At 40.2% G+C, this 15,792-nt stretch overlaps 1 protein-coding gene across 3 annotated transcripts in view; it reads left to right on the top strand.

Annotated features, from left to right (window-relative positions):
* ptprub (protein tyrosine phosphatase receptor type Ub) overlaps positions 1-15,792 on the top strand; it is a 232,400-nt gene that overhangs the window by 197,982 nt on the left and 18,626 nt on the right. For all 3 annotated transcript variants that reach the window (XM_051956864.1, XM_051956863.1, XM_051956862.1), the window contains 6 exons: positions 146-300; positions 1,565-1,700; positions 2,527-2,676; positions 5,450-5,764; positions 8,508-8,633; positions 10,428-10,585. In XM_051956864.1, coding sequence (XP_051812824.1) covers positions 146-300; positions 1,565-1,700; positions 2,527-2,676; positions 5,450-5,764; positions 8,508-8,633; positions 10,428-10,585 — 1,040 coding nt within the window. The remainder of the gene's footprint in view (positions 1-145; positions 301-1,564; positions 1,701-2,526; positions 2,677-5,449; positions 5,765-8,507; positions 8,634-10,427; positions 10,586-15,792) is intronic.

The following is a 15,792-nucleotide window of genomic DNA, read 5'->3' as shown; positions in this document are numbered from 1 at the left end:
AGAATGTGTGGGAATGCATGGGAGCACATCTTCTGCGAGATCAGGGCCGGTGGTCTGCCAGGATTAGGGTAGTGGCCATTATGTAGGATTTTTTTTTTTTTTTTTTTACATGTAATGCTAAAGTGCACAGTGTTTCTTTTGGCAGAGAGGATATTCAACCAAGCACGAGGTGCGTCAGTTCCACTTCACATCCTGGCCTGAACATGGGGTGCCCTACCATGCTACTGGACTGCTGGCTTTTATACGAAGAGTGAAAGCCTCGACTCCTCCTGACGCTGGCCCTGTGGTGGTCCACTGCAGGTAGCGAAATGCTTAGCGAGTGCTGCTTTTATTTAATCACTTATTAAACTAAAGCAGTAACTTTATGTCATGGCATGAATTTTTCACAGCGTGTGTAAATATGTATTATATGATAGGATGGTAATAGATGGCAATGCATTTTGGGAGACTTTAAATACAGTGTTCCAAGTGTTACCTTTGTGTGTCTGTCAGAGGCTGCTGTTAGTATTGCTATCTCAGCTACTTGTAGCAAAATCCCAATAAATTCAAGCCCTTTTCCAACATGCATTCCTTTTTGATAACCTGATGGCATTTGAACACATTGGCACCTTGCTCACTTTTACCGTAAAAGCTGTGATTTTACTAAATCAGACCCCTTTTGATAAATCTGAACTGCTTACCATTGGTTTAACAGATAGGCATGCACAAGAGGTTGTGTTAAGCTATTGTGAGAAGGATTTTCCCACATTTCAGTGTCAATATTGGTCCAAAAACATCACAGAGAGTGCCCCAAAGTTATAAAAAAACTTTCTTATTCACTTTGCTGTGAAATTTCACTTCTTTCAAAAACTGAATGTTCATAAAATAAAACTTCACTGCGATGAAAAACAGAGAGTAACAGCTCAGATTAATGAGACTCATTAATAATAAATGTAATCGAGGTTTTGAAAAGATATAAACAGGAGCTGAAGTTCAGATTGTTGCTTCCAGCTGTTTGTAGGAGTCTTTCCTCTGAGTTTATTCGATACCTGCAGCAGCAGGATCCATTTGAGGGTCTCCAAAGCGAGAGAGTCGGGTACATTTACAACTGAAGTATAATTATAAATTGTCCCCCGACGAGGAGAAAGGATCGATCAGGACCTGAAGGCATTTCACACTGTGTACTTGTCTTCACCTCAGACAGGTTTATAAGCTGCAGTAAAATCATTTGTTATACTGCAGGTTTAAATGAAGTGCTTTGTTTGTTAGTGTAGGATTATGCATTATGTCACTTAACGTTCTGTCATCACTTTAACGGACTGATGGAGCAGCAATGTTTCATTTTCGGAGCTCCTCAGCTCAGCCCTATAGCTGTTGTGCTAGTTTGGCTAACATTTCTATGTACATTGTGGTTTGTCCTTCATGCCTCTAAAATAATTTCCTGTAGCGTTAATATTTTTACTTAGTAGCAGACATTCTGTACTCTGACACAATGGTAACAGCATTTTTACTAACTTGAAATAGCAGCTATCTAAAGCTTTAAGACTGTGCATGATTCCTCGTAAAAATGGGCTTCTTGTTGCAGCGCTGGAGCAGGTCGTACCGGCTGCTACATCGTGCTGGACGTCATGTTGGACATGGCTGAGTGCGAAGGTGTGGTGGACATCTACAACTGTGTCAAAACGCTCTGCTCTCGACGCATCAACATGATCCAGACAGAGGTCAGGAAACCTCTTCACCAAGTCACTTGTGTCACATTTTACATAGACATTATTGTCTGCTTTTGTAACCCGAAGATGTCAATTTGCCTTTTAACAAACATGGACTTGACAGTGATAGAGATAAAAACACAGGAACAGCGAGAAAAAGGGACAATGACAGCACAGATAAAAAGTGCTAGTTTGAAAAGAAAGAGCTTTTCTTGTTCGCATCACTCATTTACCATAACCTCTCTCTGCTCAACATCTTCAGAAGAATCAGGTTTTTAAACATTTGTTTTCCCCTCCTGTTGTTTGGAAATTCAAAGAGAGAGAGAGGTGTATTACCATACTCCCACTCTGGGACTTATGTAAAGGTCATTGCAATACTTTTAGAGAAAAGACTCGCATTGTCTGTCTTGTGTGCTGCGTAGGCACGTGCTGTTCTTTAGATGTGCAGATCATTTGCATATTCACCCCTTATTATGTAAATCCAATATTGACTTAGCTGTTTATTACATTTGTAGTTATTTGCAGGGGTGCGCTAATTAAATGCACACTGCATGTGTTTGTTTACTCAGAAATATTTATTTATTCTCCAGCCGCCTTGATACAACGCTAACATTAAAGCACATGTTTAATTCAGAACAAGGCAGGTTATGAAAAATCGTTACTATCCTTCATGTGTTTTGATTATTTGTTTCCGCATACACATGTTCCTGTCTCAACTAGCCTTTTTCTGCACCGTTTGTTAAGCTGTTTGCAAACTTAAGACGCATTCCGGTGTGTTCTGTGTAAACCGCATATGCACGTACGTAGCCGTGATTCATGTTACCTGCTGTCCTTTCAGGAGCAGTATATCTTCATCCATGACGCCATTCTGGAGGCCTGTCTTTGTGGAGAGACGGCCATCTTGGTGAACGAGTTTGCGGTCACTTACAAGGAGATGCTGCGAGTGGACTCCCAGAGTAACTCCTCTCAGCTGCGGGAGGAGTTTCAAGTGAGTATTTTGCTGGATAATCAATCATATTGACAATTTGCTGTGTGCAATTGCGAGAATTTTTTTCTTTTCTGTTGTTGTATTCTGTATATTTGCTCAAATAGGTTAAGTCTTATTGGTATTCTGACACTAGAGATGAGACCGGGGCTTCTGTAGACTTTGGTTTGCATCTGGACCAAATAGCAAGTCTACACCTTCTGCTATAAATACAAAATTTTCATGAAGTCAGACATTTTCTGCTTTGAACTGAATTCTCTATTGATCAATAGCTTGTTTGAGAAACTGAATAGATAATGTAGCAGGAGATGAGTGTGCTTATTTCCTTATTGTTGACATTGTTGTCATAGCGATGCTAACGGCCAGACAGTGTTCTGCCTGTTGTTGCCGCCAATTTCTGGCATTATACATTTCTCAAGAATTTCCTGTCGGCTCCTAATTCACAGGTCGAGATGACGTCTCATTTCCTGCAGTATACAATTTCTGTACCTACTGTAAATATAAGAATGAGTCAGAAATAAATGTGGACTATAACTGTATGAACCATGTCTGCTTTGGCTTCGTGGTGGTTCAGTAACAAGACTTGTGAGGTTTGTTCTGTAATATATACATAACAGAGTTCAAGGGTTGAACTGATTCAAACTGATTGCAGGTGAACAGTGACGTTTCTCCCACGAGCCACGAATGTATTTTGACAATTGAGAACTTGAATGTAGCCTGTGTTGCTTAAAAGTTGTCAGTGGGTTGATTCTCTAGCTGTTTGTAGATTTATTGCACAAAACTTTGCAAAAAAAAATAGAATCAATCTAATCCAAGCACAGTCTGCAGTTAAGTTGGAAAGTCCCTGAATTTTTGTCACATAGCTGTTGGTTGCATTTTGTTTTTGTTGCCAGCCTATTTTTTCTTATGATCATATGCCTTTCTCTGTACAGCGGCATGCCCTGTTCTTTTCTTTTCTTTTCTTTACAACAATAGTAATAAAAATTAGCAGAAACATAGCATAAGATTCAAAGTCTCTCTGTGGAAACAGCACAAACATGGTTAGAGGTAGAAACAATTAAAAATGCTACATTTGTAATGTCGTAAATTGACAAAACAAGTATAGGATCTGTTTGTTTATTTTTTACAAGCATTTTAAAAAAAAACATCAACATGAAATTATCTGATCTTATCTGTGTAAACAGTGCCTGCAGTTCAACCAAAAAGCGACAGAGTTTTTGTTAGGTGACGGTATGTTACAGCTCAGACACTCCTGGCTTCTCAGTTGCACTGATGAGCCGAGATTTTATTTTATTTTTTTTAATAGAATCTGGTGTGAATGTTTATTTTTGGTGATTTTTAAAAAAAAAATGTATCAAGTGATTTTTCATGAAATTTTCTGATTTTAAGATTTTTAGAGTCAGGTGATTTTACCAGCAGAACAGTGCTCACACCGGATTTGTTCAAGGACCAACAGAAAAATGAAAATCCCGCTGTGTCTGACTCTGATAAACGCTGTAATTCAGGGCATTTGGTCAAAAGATGCCTTTCAAAGCTGCTTGCAGGTTTTGGTGGTTTCGGGGTTAAGTGTTATTTTGTTATCGCCAATAGTTCCAGACCTCCGACCTTCAATAGAAGGATCTTTGACTAATAACTGCGAGAACCTCTGCACTGGACAATAACTCCATCTCCTCTTTCCTTGAAAATGTGGGTGTATTTTATAGCGCAAGCATTTTCAAATCAACAGAGAGTGCAGGAAGAAGCAGGCTAATAGATGTGCGCATGTGAGTGTGTGGAATATATGCATGTACTGCATAAATGTGTGTGCATTTGTGCAGCGTGATGTTAGTTTTAATTCTAATTCTGTGTGGCTGTCATTGAAGTTCCCCTCCCGGTTTATAGGAATGCGCTCTCAGAACATTTTATTAGATGTTGATTAGGAGCGAGCCGAGCCAGCTGTGTTCCCGCACGCTTTACCTGCCTCATCCATCTCCCTGTGCTGCAGTGCTCCGCCAGCAGCCACACCGATTCCAAGTTTAGCATTTCAAAGTGATACAGGGAAAGGCTCACGCATACTCCTTTAATTTTACACCGTTTTATCCTTATATAATGTCCACATTGCAGGAGCGGTGATTGATGTATTGTTTGGGATCAGGGAACGCTACAGTAGGTGGTGCAACACTCTGATTACAAACTCTGCCGTAAAGGAAAATGTCCCGTTCGTCGCTTTGATCTGTGTAAACTTATCTGTCTGACATTGATGTTGAAAGCCGCTGCACCACCCAATGAGCTCTGCGTTTGTTTTTTCACTCTGTCATCCTGCAGACGGCAAACAGCCAACCGGTAGTACTGAGATCAGCAAGTCACAGATCTATTATTGATACTGTGTGTTAACGATCCAAATATTTTTTCACCACGTCTAATGTAATTACGACTAAATGAACAGAGAGTCCATCATAGAAAATTGGTATGCGATATTTCCTTTTGAGTCTTTTTTTTTTAAAGTTCATTACATTCAGCCTTATTATGCATTGGCCCAATTTGTCCTTTCATTCTGTTAAGTCAGTTTGTCAACGGAATATTTCAGAGTATTAAAGATGCTTTCAATTAAGATTATTGGATTTTTGACATCCCAGTACTCCCTCCTTCTCCTGTCTCACTCCCTTCTCTTCCGTCCTGCTCTTCTTCCCCAACATCTCCTGGCTCCTCACACGTTCCATCTTTCAAACGCTCTCTCAAATTTCCACTCTATCCTCACCGCGCTCTAACCTCACCTCTTTTACATTTCCATTTGCAGACGCTGAACTCCGTGACTCCCCATCTGGATGTGGAAGAGTGCAGCATTGCTCTGCTGCCCAGAAACCGGGAGAAGAACCGCAGCATGGACGTTCTGCCGCCCGATCGCGCCCTGGCCTTCCTGGTTACAACCGAAGGGGAGAGCAACAATTACATCAACGCCGCTCTCGCCGACAGCTTCCACCGGCAGGCTGCGTTTATTGTGACCCCTCACCCTCTGCCGGGCACCACGGCCGATTTTTGGAGGCTGGTGTTCGACTACGGCTGCACGGCAGTGGTCATGCTCAACCAGCTCAACCAGTCAAACTCTGCCTGGGTGAGGTCAAAACGTGATACACTGTTTTATTGCCATTGATTTGTTGACACTACAGTGGAAAAAATAGAGGCAAAAATGTTGGAGTTCACACAGACGCACACACAGGAGCCACTGTTTGCTGTGTAAGTTTTATATTCTCAGTCTGGAGGTTGTGTGAACTTTACTTGAGACTTTTCCTGACATACTCTGCCTTCAATGTTTCTGTATCTCACTGTGCTTGGGATTAGTTCCTTCATGCCATTTTGTCGAGCTTTGATCCCTGACCACATTGATCTCAAGGCATGACTAGATAACACCCGCCCCAGTTTTTCCTTTCCCTCCTCAAAGATACATCTCTAAAGAATAGACTTGCATTACCCTCCAGCCACATCGCGGGGTTTCTTTTTGTTGCCGGCCCACTTTTTCTCATGAGCATATGCCTTTTCTCTGTGCTGCAGTATCCTCTATTCTTTTTTTCTTTTTTTTGCAACAACAGCAGTGACAATTAGTGGAAACATAACACAAGATTCAAGGTCAGGATTCACACAATATAACACTAAAAATTAATAAGGAGAACAATGCTACAAATTCATCTCTACGATTAGATTGTAAAGAGCCCCTGTCGGAAGCTATTCAGTGTGATTGAAGCTGGTAAATAAGGACTTAAAAGTGCTACCTGGTAATTATCAGCCATACTGAAGAAGCCTTTAAAAGTCATCAGTAGATTCTTGAGTATATTCTAAGCAGCAAAGTGTCATCATTATGTGGATTTTTTTTGTCTCTGTTCCACCATTTTCTCATTAAGACAGAAGAAAGAGATCATTACAGTAATCAAGCACAGATGAAGTGAAAGCGTGTAAAATAGGCTTGGGTGCCATTAAAGGAAAAAAATGATTTTCTTCTCCAAGATATTTCTCAGGTGGCAGAAACTGGAGCTTACAGCGGCCCAGACCAAGGCTGTGCTCAAATATAACATCCAAATTTGTAGCAAAAGGGACAACATGCTCTGTTAAAGAGCCAAAATCTGGCACAACTCGACTACAGACGTGTTCAGACATCTTCATTTTGCTGGAGTTAAGCTGAAGGAGATTGGCCAACATCCAGCCTTTAATGGCAGATAAACAGTTGTGCAGAGAAAACAATGTTGCTGAATAATTCAGTCTGTGGAACAGGTACAACTGGGCATCATCGGTGTGGCCATGAAGCGAAATAAGAAATGTCTTTTCCATCCAATAAATGTAGCCCGAGGAAGAGATAAAGAGAAAATAAGATTGGTGCTAAAATGATTTCTGAACGGATACCACACAGGAGCCCAACCTGCAAGGTTCAAATACCACTGACAGACACAAGAACATTTCCAGCAGACAAAAAAAAGAGGAAAAAATCAAGGACAGCTCAGGAGATAGTAAAAAAGAATACTTTAATCCATTGTGTCAAATGCTGCACTAATTCCAGGTATCTCCAGCAAGCAGCTAGGTAACATCAGCTTTCATCAGTTTATTAATTATCTTACAAGGGCAGTTTGAAATACTTATGTATAATCTCATATTACCTTGTATTTTCCTGTATAATTAATATGTTTATGAATAAGTAGCAAATTGCAAAGATTACTTGCAAAAAGCCAAAAGCATTGAAGATAATAGCTTACACAGAGTCCAGCTTCTGCTTTTTTAAAAGTGTAAATGCAAGATTTACAAGCTTTTTAGGCAAACTTTAAAGATTCATCATGTGAAATATGTATTACATTTGTATCACAGCCTTGGAAGGCAGGTGCTTAGTCTTAATTAATTTGGTCCAAGCTCTGCCTTTGAATATTGTAAAATCAGCCCGTGAGTGTTTTGTATTGTTTTCAAAGACGCTGGTGAAGACATAATTTAGTGTATGACAAGTGTTCTGTGAGGATATTCTGTTTCAGGGAAAGAGTTTCTCTCAGATGCCTTAAATATAATTAAATCACAAAATAGATTTTATAAATATGTGAATATCTGCTGCTACATCCTTGACAGAAACACTTAAACCTTGTGATATGCAGCATTTAGTCACCTGTTCGATCTGTTCTTGTTTTATTCCAAATACTGTTATCATTCTGCCTTGTGCAATATGTGAGTCTTGAAAGGCATTTTTCAAACATTCATAAATGATCTTAATGTTTAATCTTTGGCGATACTGTGCTCAAGAAAGGTAGCAGCTTACTTCTTCTGTATTGGCTGCTCTGTGTGCTGTTTTCTAAGACCCTGTGTAGTCTGGCAGTAAAAGACAAAAAAAAAAAAAAGAAATTGTGGGTACTCTGGTTCAATCCCACTTTTCATCCACTCCCCTTTAAATGTTTTCATCTCGTTTCTTCCAGAGCAAGGCAGACCTTTTGGGTCTTGCCTGAAAATTGAGTTATAGCCACTTTAAGTTGTCCGCTGCAAGATCTTGTTATGAACTCAGTTATAGAGTTCATTCGTGGCACTGGAGCGCTCTGTCTCCCTCTTGTTGCAATCTCTCAGAGCACATTACATCTCACACTTCCCATGCTGCTTCTCTTCCCTTATTAACACCAGCGTGGCTCCGTAATACCTCCAGCTCTATGCAGGCCCACGCTGACACCACTTTTGTCATTACTGCAGAACCACCTGCATACGTAGTAACACCCTTCAACACTCACAGTTGTCTTTTCTTTGGTGAGTCAGAGTTTTAAAAGCAAAGGATGATTTGAATTTTTTTTTTTTTCAGGTGTTATTAAAGTGTTTTCTCTCGTTTTCTTGTGTTTTCTGTGTAGCCATGTGTTCAGTACTGGCCGGAGCCTGGTTTACAGCAGTATGGACCCATGGAAGTGGAGTTCCTGTCCATGTCAGCAGATGAAGACGTCATTACTCGCCTGTTTCGGGTCAAGAATGTCACAAGGGTGAGTCATTTCAACACCAGAAGAGCCTGCACAGGACGCGTTGTTCCACTCTGTGGTATTTCAAAAATGACTAGAAACCTAATTAGAAATGCATTAGCTGTGATCCTCACTCGGTGCTCAGATGTGGCATTTTACCTCCAGTACATTTAGAGCTGTCGCCTGTAATGTGCGTCTAAAAATATGACGCAAGTCCTCAAAGTCAAAGTGCTACAGGCCACGCACCTGAAACCTTAACAACTGACTTTCCTGTGCAAACTGGAGCCGATTGCTTCACTTGATGCTGGATTTCTGCGCAGCCTGTGCTTCCGCGTCGTCACCGCTTTGTTATGCACACACAGCAGCACTTCTCCAGTCCCTGCCTCAAGGGATGGAGGGGTTCGTCAAGTAAATACGCTCTAAAATATTGCCTGTAAATTTGTACTGAGTGCAATGGCAGATGAGTTTAAAAAAAACAATGTATTCATCGACTATATTATAAATACTACAAAGGACATTGTTGTGATATTCAGCAGTCCAGAAAATTGAACCAGAGCCACCAGCTTTTCCATCAGACGTTCTCATAAGCGTGATAATTATTCGAAGAAAATTCTTTCTATGGAAAACATGCAAGAGAAGCCCATTGACATGCATGTAATAAAGGTCAGTCTCTCCCTTTTTCAATTTCTTCTTGTCATTACCGAGATAGGTGTCTTCCCTTGCTTCGGTGCCTGCTAGCATACTAACGAGGAAACTTTCATCATCATGATGTCGGCCATATTTTTGGTTCAGTGTACACTTTCCGGCTTCGAGCTACGTTTTCTTTTGATTTGTTCACGAACCGCGCCGTACATTCTCAAAGGTACAGAATTAGGCATAGCTCTTGAAACAGGTTAGATGAAGGCAGAAACAGTAGAGAAAATCTCCAAACATCTTTTAATAGATCATTTTTACACATTTTTGAGTGCTGAGTTGCAGGCATGCACGCAAGTTTTCCGCTCAGGAATTTGCATCAGCGCTTGCATGCATTCCGCTCAGCCTCACTGTCAACCAATTACGGAAGAAATCTGCATGCAAGGCGTTTTCTCCTCCGCCACTATAAGCAGCGCGACAAGCACTGCCCAGAACCTCCCGTCTTGATTGGCATCCTTACCTCCTGTGTCGACTGCCCCTGTCATTCCCCATCTCTACCTGTGGCACCTTTTTTCTACTCAGTGCACATCACAGTCAAGGAGAGGGCAACTTAACACAGCATGGGAAGAATCAAATCACACAGAAATCACACACGCCTCTCCCTCTCCCAGCCCCTCTCTCAGTGCATTAGTGTGTACATTTCCTACGCTTGACAATGATATACAAGGGTAGGGAGTAAAAGTCACAGGAAGTGCACCGTAAGCATATGTATGTGTGGGTATGAGAGTGGTACAAAAAAAAAGTACATTGTGTAAATCCCACCTCCGCTGAGGCAATTCCTCCATGCATCGTTGGTGTCTTTGCCAGCCCAATTTGCATGACTTACAGTTCTCCACTGGTCCTTAAGTATTAGGTGAGATTCTACAGGACAAGGTTATGAACACACAGGGACCTGTTTCACACACAGCTCGGGCCCCACTTACACCTACAAACCCATATATCTCAAAGTCAGCCTGCTGAGTGAGCACAGCCGAGAGTGCCAGGGGAGCTCTCAAAAACGGGTGTTAACTGGCACACACAGAAGTACTGAAACAACCAGAAAATTTAATACAACGCACAAATATACACCAACACAGCGCAGCATACTCAGACATGTGCTTTATGTTTTTGTGTCGCACCCGACAGCTCCAAGAGGGCCAGCTGGTGGTGTGTCAGTTCCAGTTCCTGCGCTGGTCTGCGTATCGCGACGTTCCCGACTCCAAGAAGGCTTTCCTCAACCTGCTGGCTCAAGTGCACAAGTGGCAACGGGAGTGTGGAGAAGGACGCACTGTTGTGCACTGCCTGTGAGTAGTCACTCAGAAGCATGCATCATGTGTTGTAAATTAAAAGAAAAAGAGGGGGGGAAAGGAGACAAGGCAGAAATACATTCAATCTCTTTCTGAAAAGGTCTCAGACAGCAAATTGCTGCTGCTGAAGACTGACATTTAAAAGTGCATTTAAAACCAAAAGGCTTATTCACAGAGGGGAGTATCACAAAAATGTCTGTAAAAACACGGCAATTCATGAGCAAATCACTTTGATGGGAGACAGTGTCGCGCCTCGTCTCTGTGGTTTTATGTGCGATTTGGTGCGACGAGATGCGGCCCGATTTATCACAGCATTATTTTGAAAATGTAGAAAAATCAAATTGTGGGGTAATGTGCTGTGCCGGGGTGTAGAGCACTCTGTGGTGGCGTTGTGTGCTCCTCTGTTGTCCTGAGCCCCCGGAGTGTACACACCCTGCTGATGAATATGAATGGGCCGTCCAGCTCATTGCCAACCCGTCACACGTTCATCCCCACCGCCCCCATCCAATAGCACATCAGTCAGTGCTGTCACAGAGTGTTACCCACGACAACCAGGAAAGAGATTATGGAGATCAAATCAATTATTGCTTAATACAGAATGCGATGGTTCTCACTACACTAAATCCAGGACTGCCAGAGCACTGACGACGATTGATTACCTTAATATTGCTTGTGTACGCTGCAGAGTCGTCCACGCCCCTCCTTCACTGCGTTTGTCTCAGGAGAGAGGAAGTGGATTGTCCTCCAGTAGCTTATTGATATTGCCTTTCATTTATGATGACCAGGACAGTATTTTACAAGGTTCCCACACGGTGCTGTTATTTCTCTCCTTTTTTGGTTACTTCAGGTGTTTCTCTTATCGCTATTTTCATGGCTTCTAAATATTCTGTTTGTATAGTGTGTCCATGATGTATGCCCCGTATCAAATGGCTGTTTTCTATGAGGTAATATCAACACAAGAACAGGATTCTCAGATTACATATATTGTCCTTAGACTCTACTATTGTCTTCCAGAAGTCAGTTAAACATATTTGGAGGCTTGTTCCAACTGGAGGAGAAATACACTTCTATATATTGACACTGCTTATTACTCCGCCAAGCAACGCAACGGAGTTCTGTGACGATCGGCGTACGTTTGTCTGTGAATCCGTCTGTCTGTCTGTCCATCTGTCAGTGTGCAATATTACTCAAAAATGGACGAACGGATTTGGATCAAATTTTTAGGGGAAATCAGAAATGACACAAGGACCACCTCATTAAATTTTCGCAGTGATGCGGCTTATAGTCTGGATCCACGGCTTTGTTAAGGATTTGCGTTGTGAGGTATAGCTGCCAGCAAGGCATCACTGTAACCATGACAACCAGTGAACACTGCATCAGTTACCTGCTGATGATCACATGATTGCAATCCTACTACATACTGACCATGATTTATCAGTTGGAAATCATACAAGGAATAAGTGGTTAAACTGTGGGTGTGTTTCTGAATCCCATCAATTTCTGATGCCTGCTACATATTTAGGTCACGCAATGTCGCAAACCCCAGCCAGACAATGGTAAAGCTCCTGATGTTTCACAAAGCCTTTATTTAAGTTTACCCATCAGCCTTATATTGATGTATATTCACCTTTCTGTCCTTCACTCCATTCACATTTTTTTCGACGTAGTATACTATGACGTTTTTTTTGGACAAAATTCAAGATGATTTTTTTTTCAAAGAAAAGTGCTCTGTAGTGTTTTTCACAGCCTACTATACATTACTTCATCACATGGCATGGTTTTACAACATGTTGAAAGCATCGTAATTTTTTTGACCCAGTATACTATGGCGGGGCTTTTTGGACAAAATTCATGATGATTTTTCTTTTTCAAAGAAAACTGCTCTGTAGTGTTTTTCACGGCCTACTATACATTACTTCATCATATGGCATGTTTTTATTACATGTTGAAAAAAAATCACATTTTTTTCAACATAGTATATACTATGGCTTTTTTTTGGGACAGAGTTTATGATGATTGTTTTTTTTGCCATTTTATTGTGATAGTCACAGTGAAGAGTGACAGGAAATGGGGAGAAGAGTAGGGGGAAGACATGCAGCAAAGGGCCGCAGACAGGAATTGAACCCGGGCCGTTGTGGCAGAGACCAGCCCTTGTATATAGGTCACCTGCTTAACCAGATGAGCTATACGGGTGCCAGCTTTTTTTTTGACAATGAAAACTGCTCTGTAGTGTTTTTAACGGAATATTTTGCATTATTTCATCATATAGCATGTTTTTACAACATGTTGAAAAAAATCACGTTTTTCGACATAGTATACTATGGCGGTTTTTTTGGACAAAATTCAACATGATTTTTTTTTCAAAGAAAAGTGCTCTGTAGTGTTTTTCACAGCCTACTATACATTACTTCATCATATGGCATGTTTTTACGAAATGTTGAAAAAAAACTTTTTTTTGTCATAGTGTACTATGGCGTTTTTTTGGACACAATTTATGATGATTTTTTTTCTTCACAGGAGACTGCTCTGTAGTGTTTTTCACTGCCTACTTTGCGTTATTTCATCATATGGGATGTTTTTATTACATGTTGAAAAAAACATTTTTTTCAACATCGTACACTATGGCGTTTTTTTTGGACAAAATTCATGATGATTTTTTTTCTTCACAGGAGACTGCTCTGTAGTGTTTTTCATGGCCTACTTTACATTATTTCATCATATGGCATGTTTTTACGACATGTTGAAAAAATCACATTTTTTTACGATGTAGTATACTATGGCGTACTTTTGGACAAAATTCATGATGATTTTTCTTTTCAAAGAAAACTGCTCTGTAGTGTTTTTCACTTCCTACTTTGAATTATTTCATCATATGGGATGTTTTTATTACATGTTGAAAAAAACATTTTTTTCAACATCGTATACTATGGCGTTTTTTTTGGACAAAATTCATGGTGATTGTTTTTCTTGCGATAGTCACAGTGAAGAGTGACAGGAAATGGAGAGAAGACATGCAGCAAAGGGCCGCAGACAGGAATCGAACCCAGGCTGCTGCGTCAGAGACCGGCCCCTGTATATAGGTCGCCTGCTTAACCCAATGAACTATACGGGTGCCAGCTTTTTTTTGACAAAGAAAACTGCTCTGTAGTGTTTTTCACTGCCTACTTTGCATTATTTCATCATATGGCATGTTTTTACAACATGTTGAAAAAAATCACATTTTTTTTCGACATAGTATACTATGGCGTTTTTTCGGGACAAAATTCATGAAGATTTTTTTTTCACAGGAGACTGCTCTGTAGTGTTTTTCACGGCCTACTATACATTACTTCATCATATGGCATGTTTTTACAACATGTTGAAAACATCACATTTTTTTTCGACAGTATGCTATGGCGTTTTTTTGGGACAAAATTTATGGTGATTTTTTTTCTTCACAGGACACTGCTCTGTAGTGTTTATAATGGCCTTCTTTACATTATTTCATCATATGGCATGTTTTTACGACATGTTGAAAAAATCGCTTTTTTTACGATGTAGTATACTGTGGCATATTTTTGGACAAAGTTCATGATGATTGTTTTTTTTCCCTTTTCTTGTGATAGTCACAGTGAAGAGTGACAGGAAATAGGGAGAAGACATGCAGCAAAAGGCCGCAGACAGGAATCGAACCCAGGCCGTTGCGTTGGAAACCAGCCCCTGTGCATAGGTCGCCTGCTTTACCCGATGAGCTATACAGGCGCCAGCTTTTTTTTGACAAAGAAAACTGCTCTGTAGTGTTTTTCATGGCCTACTTTGCATTATTTCATCATATGGCATGTTTTTACAACATGTTGAAAAAATCGTATTTTTTTTCGACATATTATACTATGGCGTTTTTTGGACAAAATTCAAGATGATTTTTTTTTCAAAGAAAAGTGCTCTGTAGTGTTTTTCACAGCCTACTATACATTACTTCATCACATGGCATGGTTTTACAACATGTTGAAAGCATCGTAATTTTTTTGACCTAGTATACTATGGCGGGGCTTTTTGGACAAAATTCATGATGATTTTTCTTTTTCAAAGAAAACTGCTCTGTAGTGTTTTTCACGGCCTACTATACATTACTTCATCATATGGCATGTTTTTATTACATGTTGAAAAAAAATCACATTTTTTTCAACATAGTATATACTATGGCTTTTTTTTGGGACAGAGTTTATGATGATTGTTTTTTTTGCCATTTTATTGTGATAGTCACAGTGAAGAGTGACAGGAAATGGGGAGAAGAGTAGGGGGAAGACATGCAGCAAAGGGCCGCAGACAGGAATTGAACCCGGGCCGTTGTGGCAGAGACCAGCCCTTGTATATAGGTCACCTGCTTAACCAGATGAGCTATACGGGTGCCAGCTTTTTTTTGACAATGAAAACTGCTCTGTAGTGTTTTTAACGGAATATTTTGCATTATTTCATCATATAGCATGTTTTTACAACATGTTGAAAAAAATCACGTTTTTCGACATAGTATACTATGGCGGTTTTTTTGGACAAAATTCAACATGATTTTTTTTCAAAGAAAACTGCTCTGTAGTGTTTTTCACTGCCTACTTTGAATTATTTCATCATATGGAATGTTTTTATTACATGTTGAAAAAAACATTTTTTTCAACATCGAATACTATGGCGTTTTTTTTTGGACAAAATTCATGGTGATTGTTTTTCTTGCGATAGTCACAGTGAAGAGTGACAGGAAATGGAGAGAAGACATGCAGCAAAGGGCCGCAGACAGGAATCGAACCCAGGCTGCTGCGTCGGAGACCGGCCCCTGTATATAGGTCGCCTGCTTAACCCAATGAACTATACGGGTGCCAGCTTTTTTTTGACAAAGAAAACTGCTCTGTAGTGTTTTTCACTGCCTACTTTGCATTATTTCATCATATGGCATGTTTTTACAACATGTTGAAAAAAATCACATTTTTTTTCGACATAGTATACTATGGCGTTTTTTCGGGACAAAATTCATGAAGATTTTTTTTCACAGGAGACTGCTCTGTAGTGTTTTTCACGGCCTACTATACATTACTTCATCATATGGCATGTTTTTACAACATGTTGAAAACATCACATTTTTTTTCGACAGTATACTATGGCATTTTTTTGGGACAAAATTTATGGTGATTTTTTTCTTCACAGGAGACTGCTCTGTAGTGTTTTTAATGGCC

Source organism: Acanthochromis polyacanthus, chromosome 12 (assembly GCF_021347895.1).
Source record: "Acanthochromis polyacanthus isolate Apoly-LR-REF ecotype Palm Island chromosome 12, KAUST_Apoly_ChrSc, whole genome shotgun sequence".
In the NCBI taxonomy this organism is placed as follows: Eukaryota; Metazoa; Chordata; class Actinopteri; family Pomacentridae; genus Acanthochromis; species Acanthochromis polyacanthus.
Note: the sequence above shows the minus strand (reverse complement) of the source record. Positions and strands in the feature narration are given on the sequence as shown.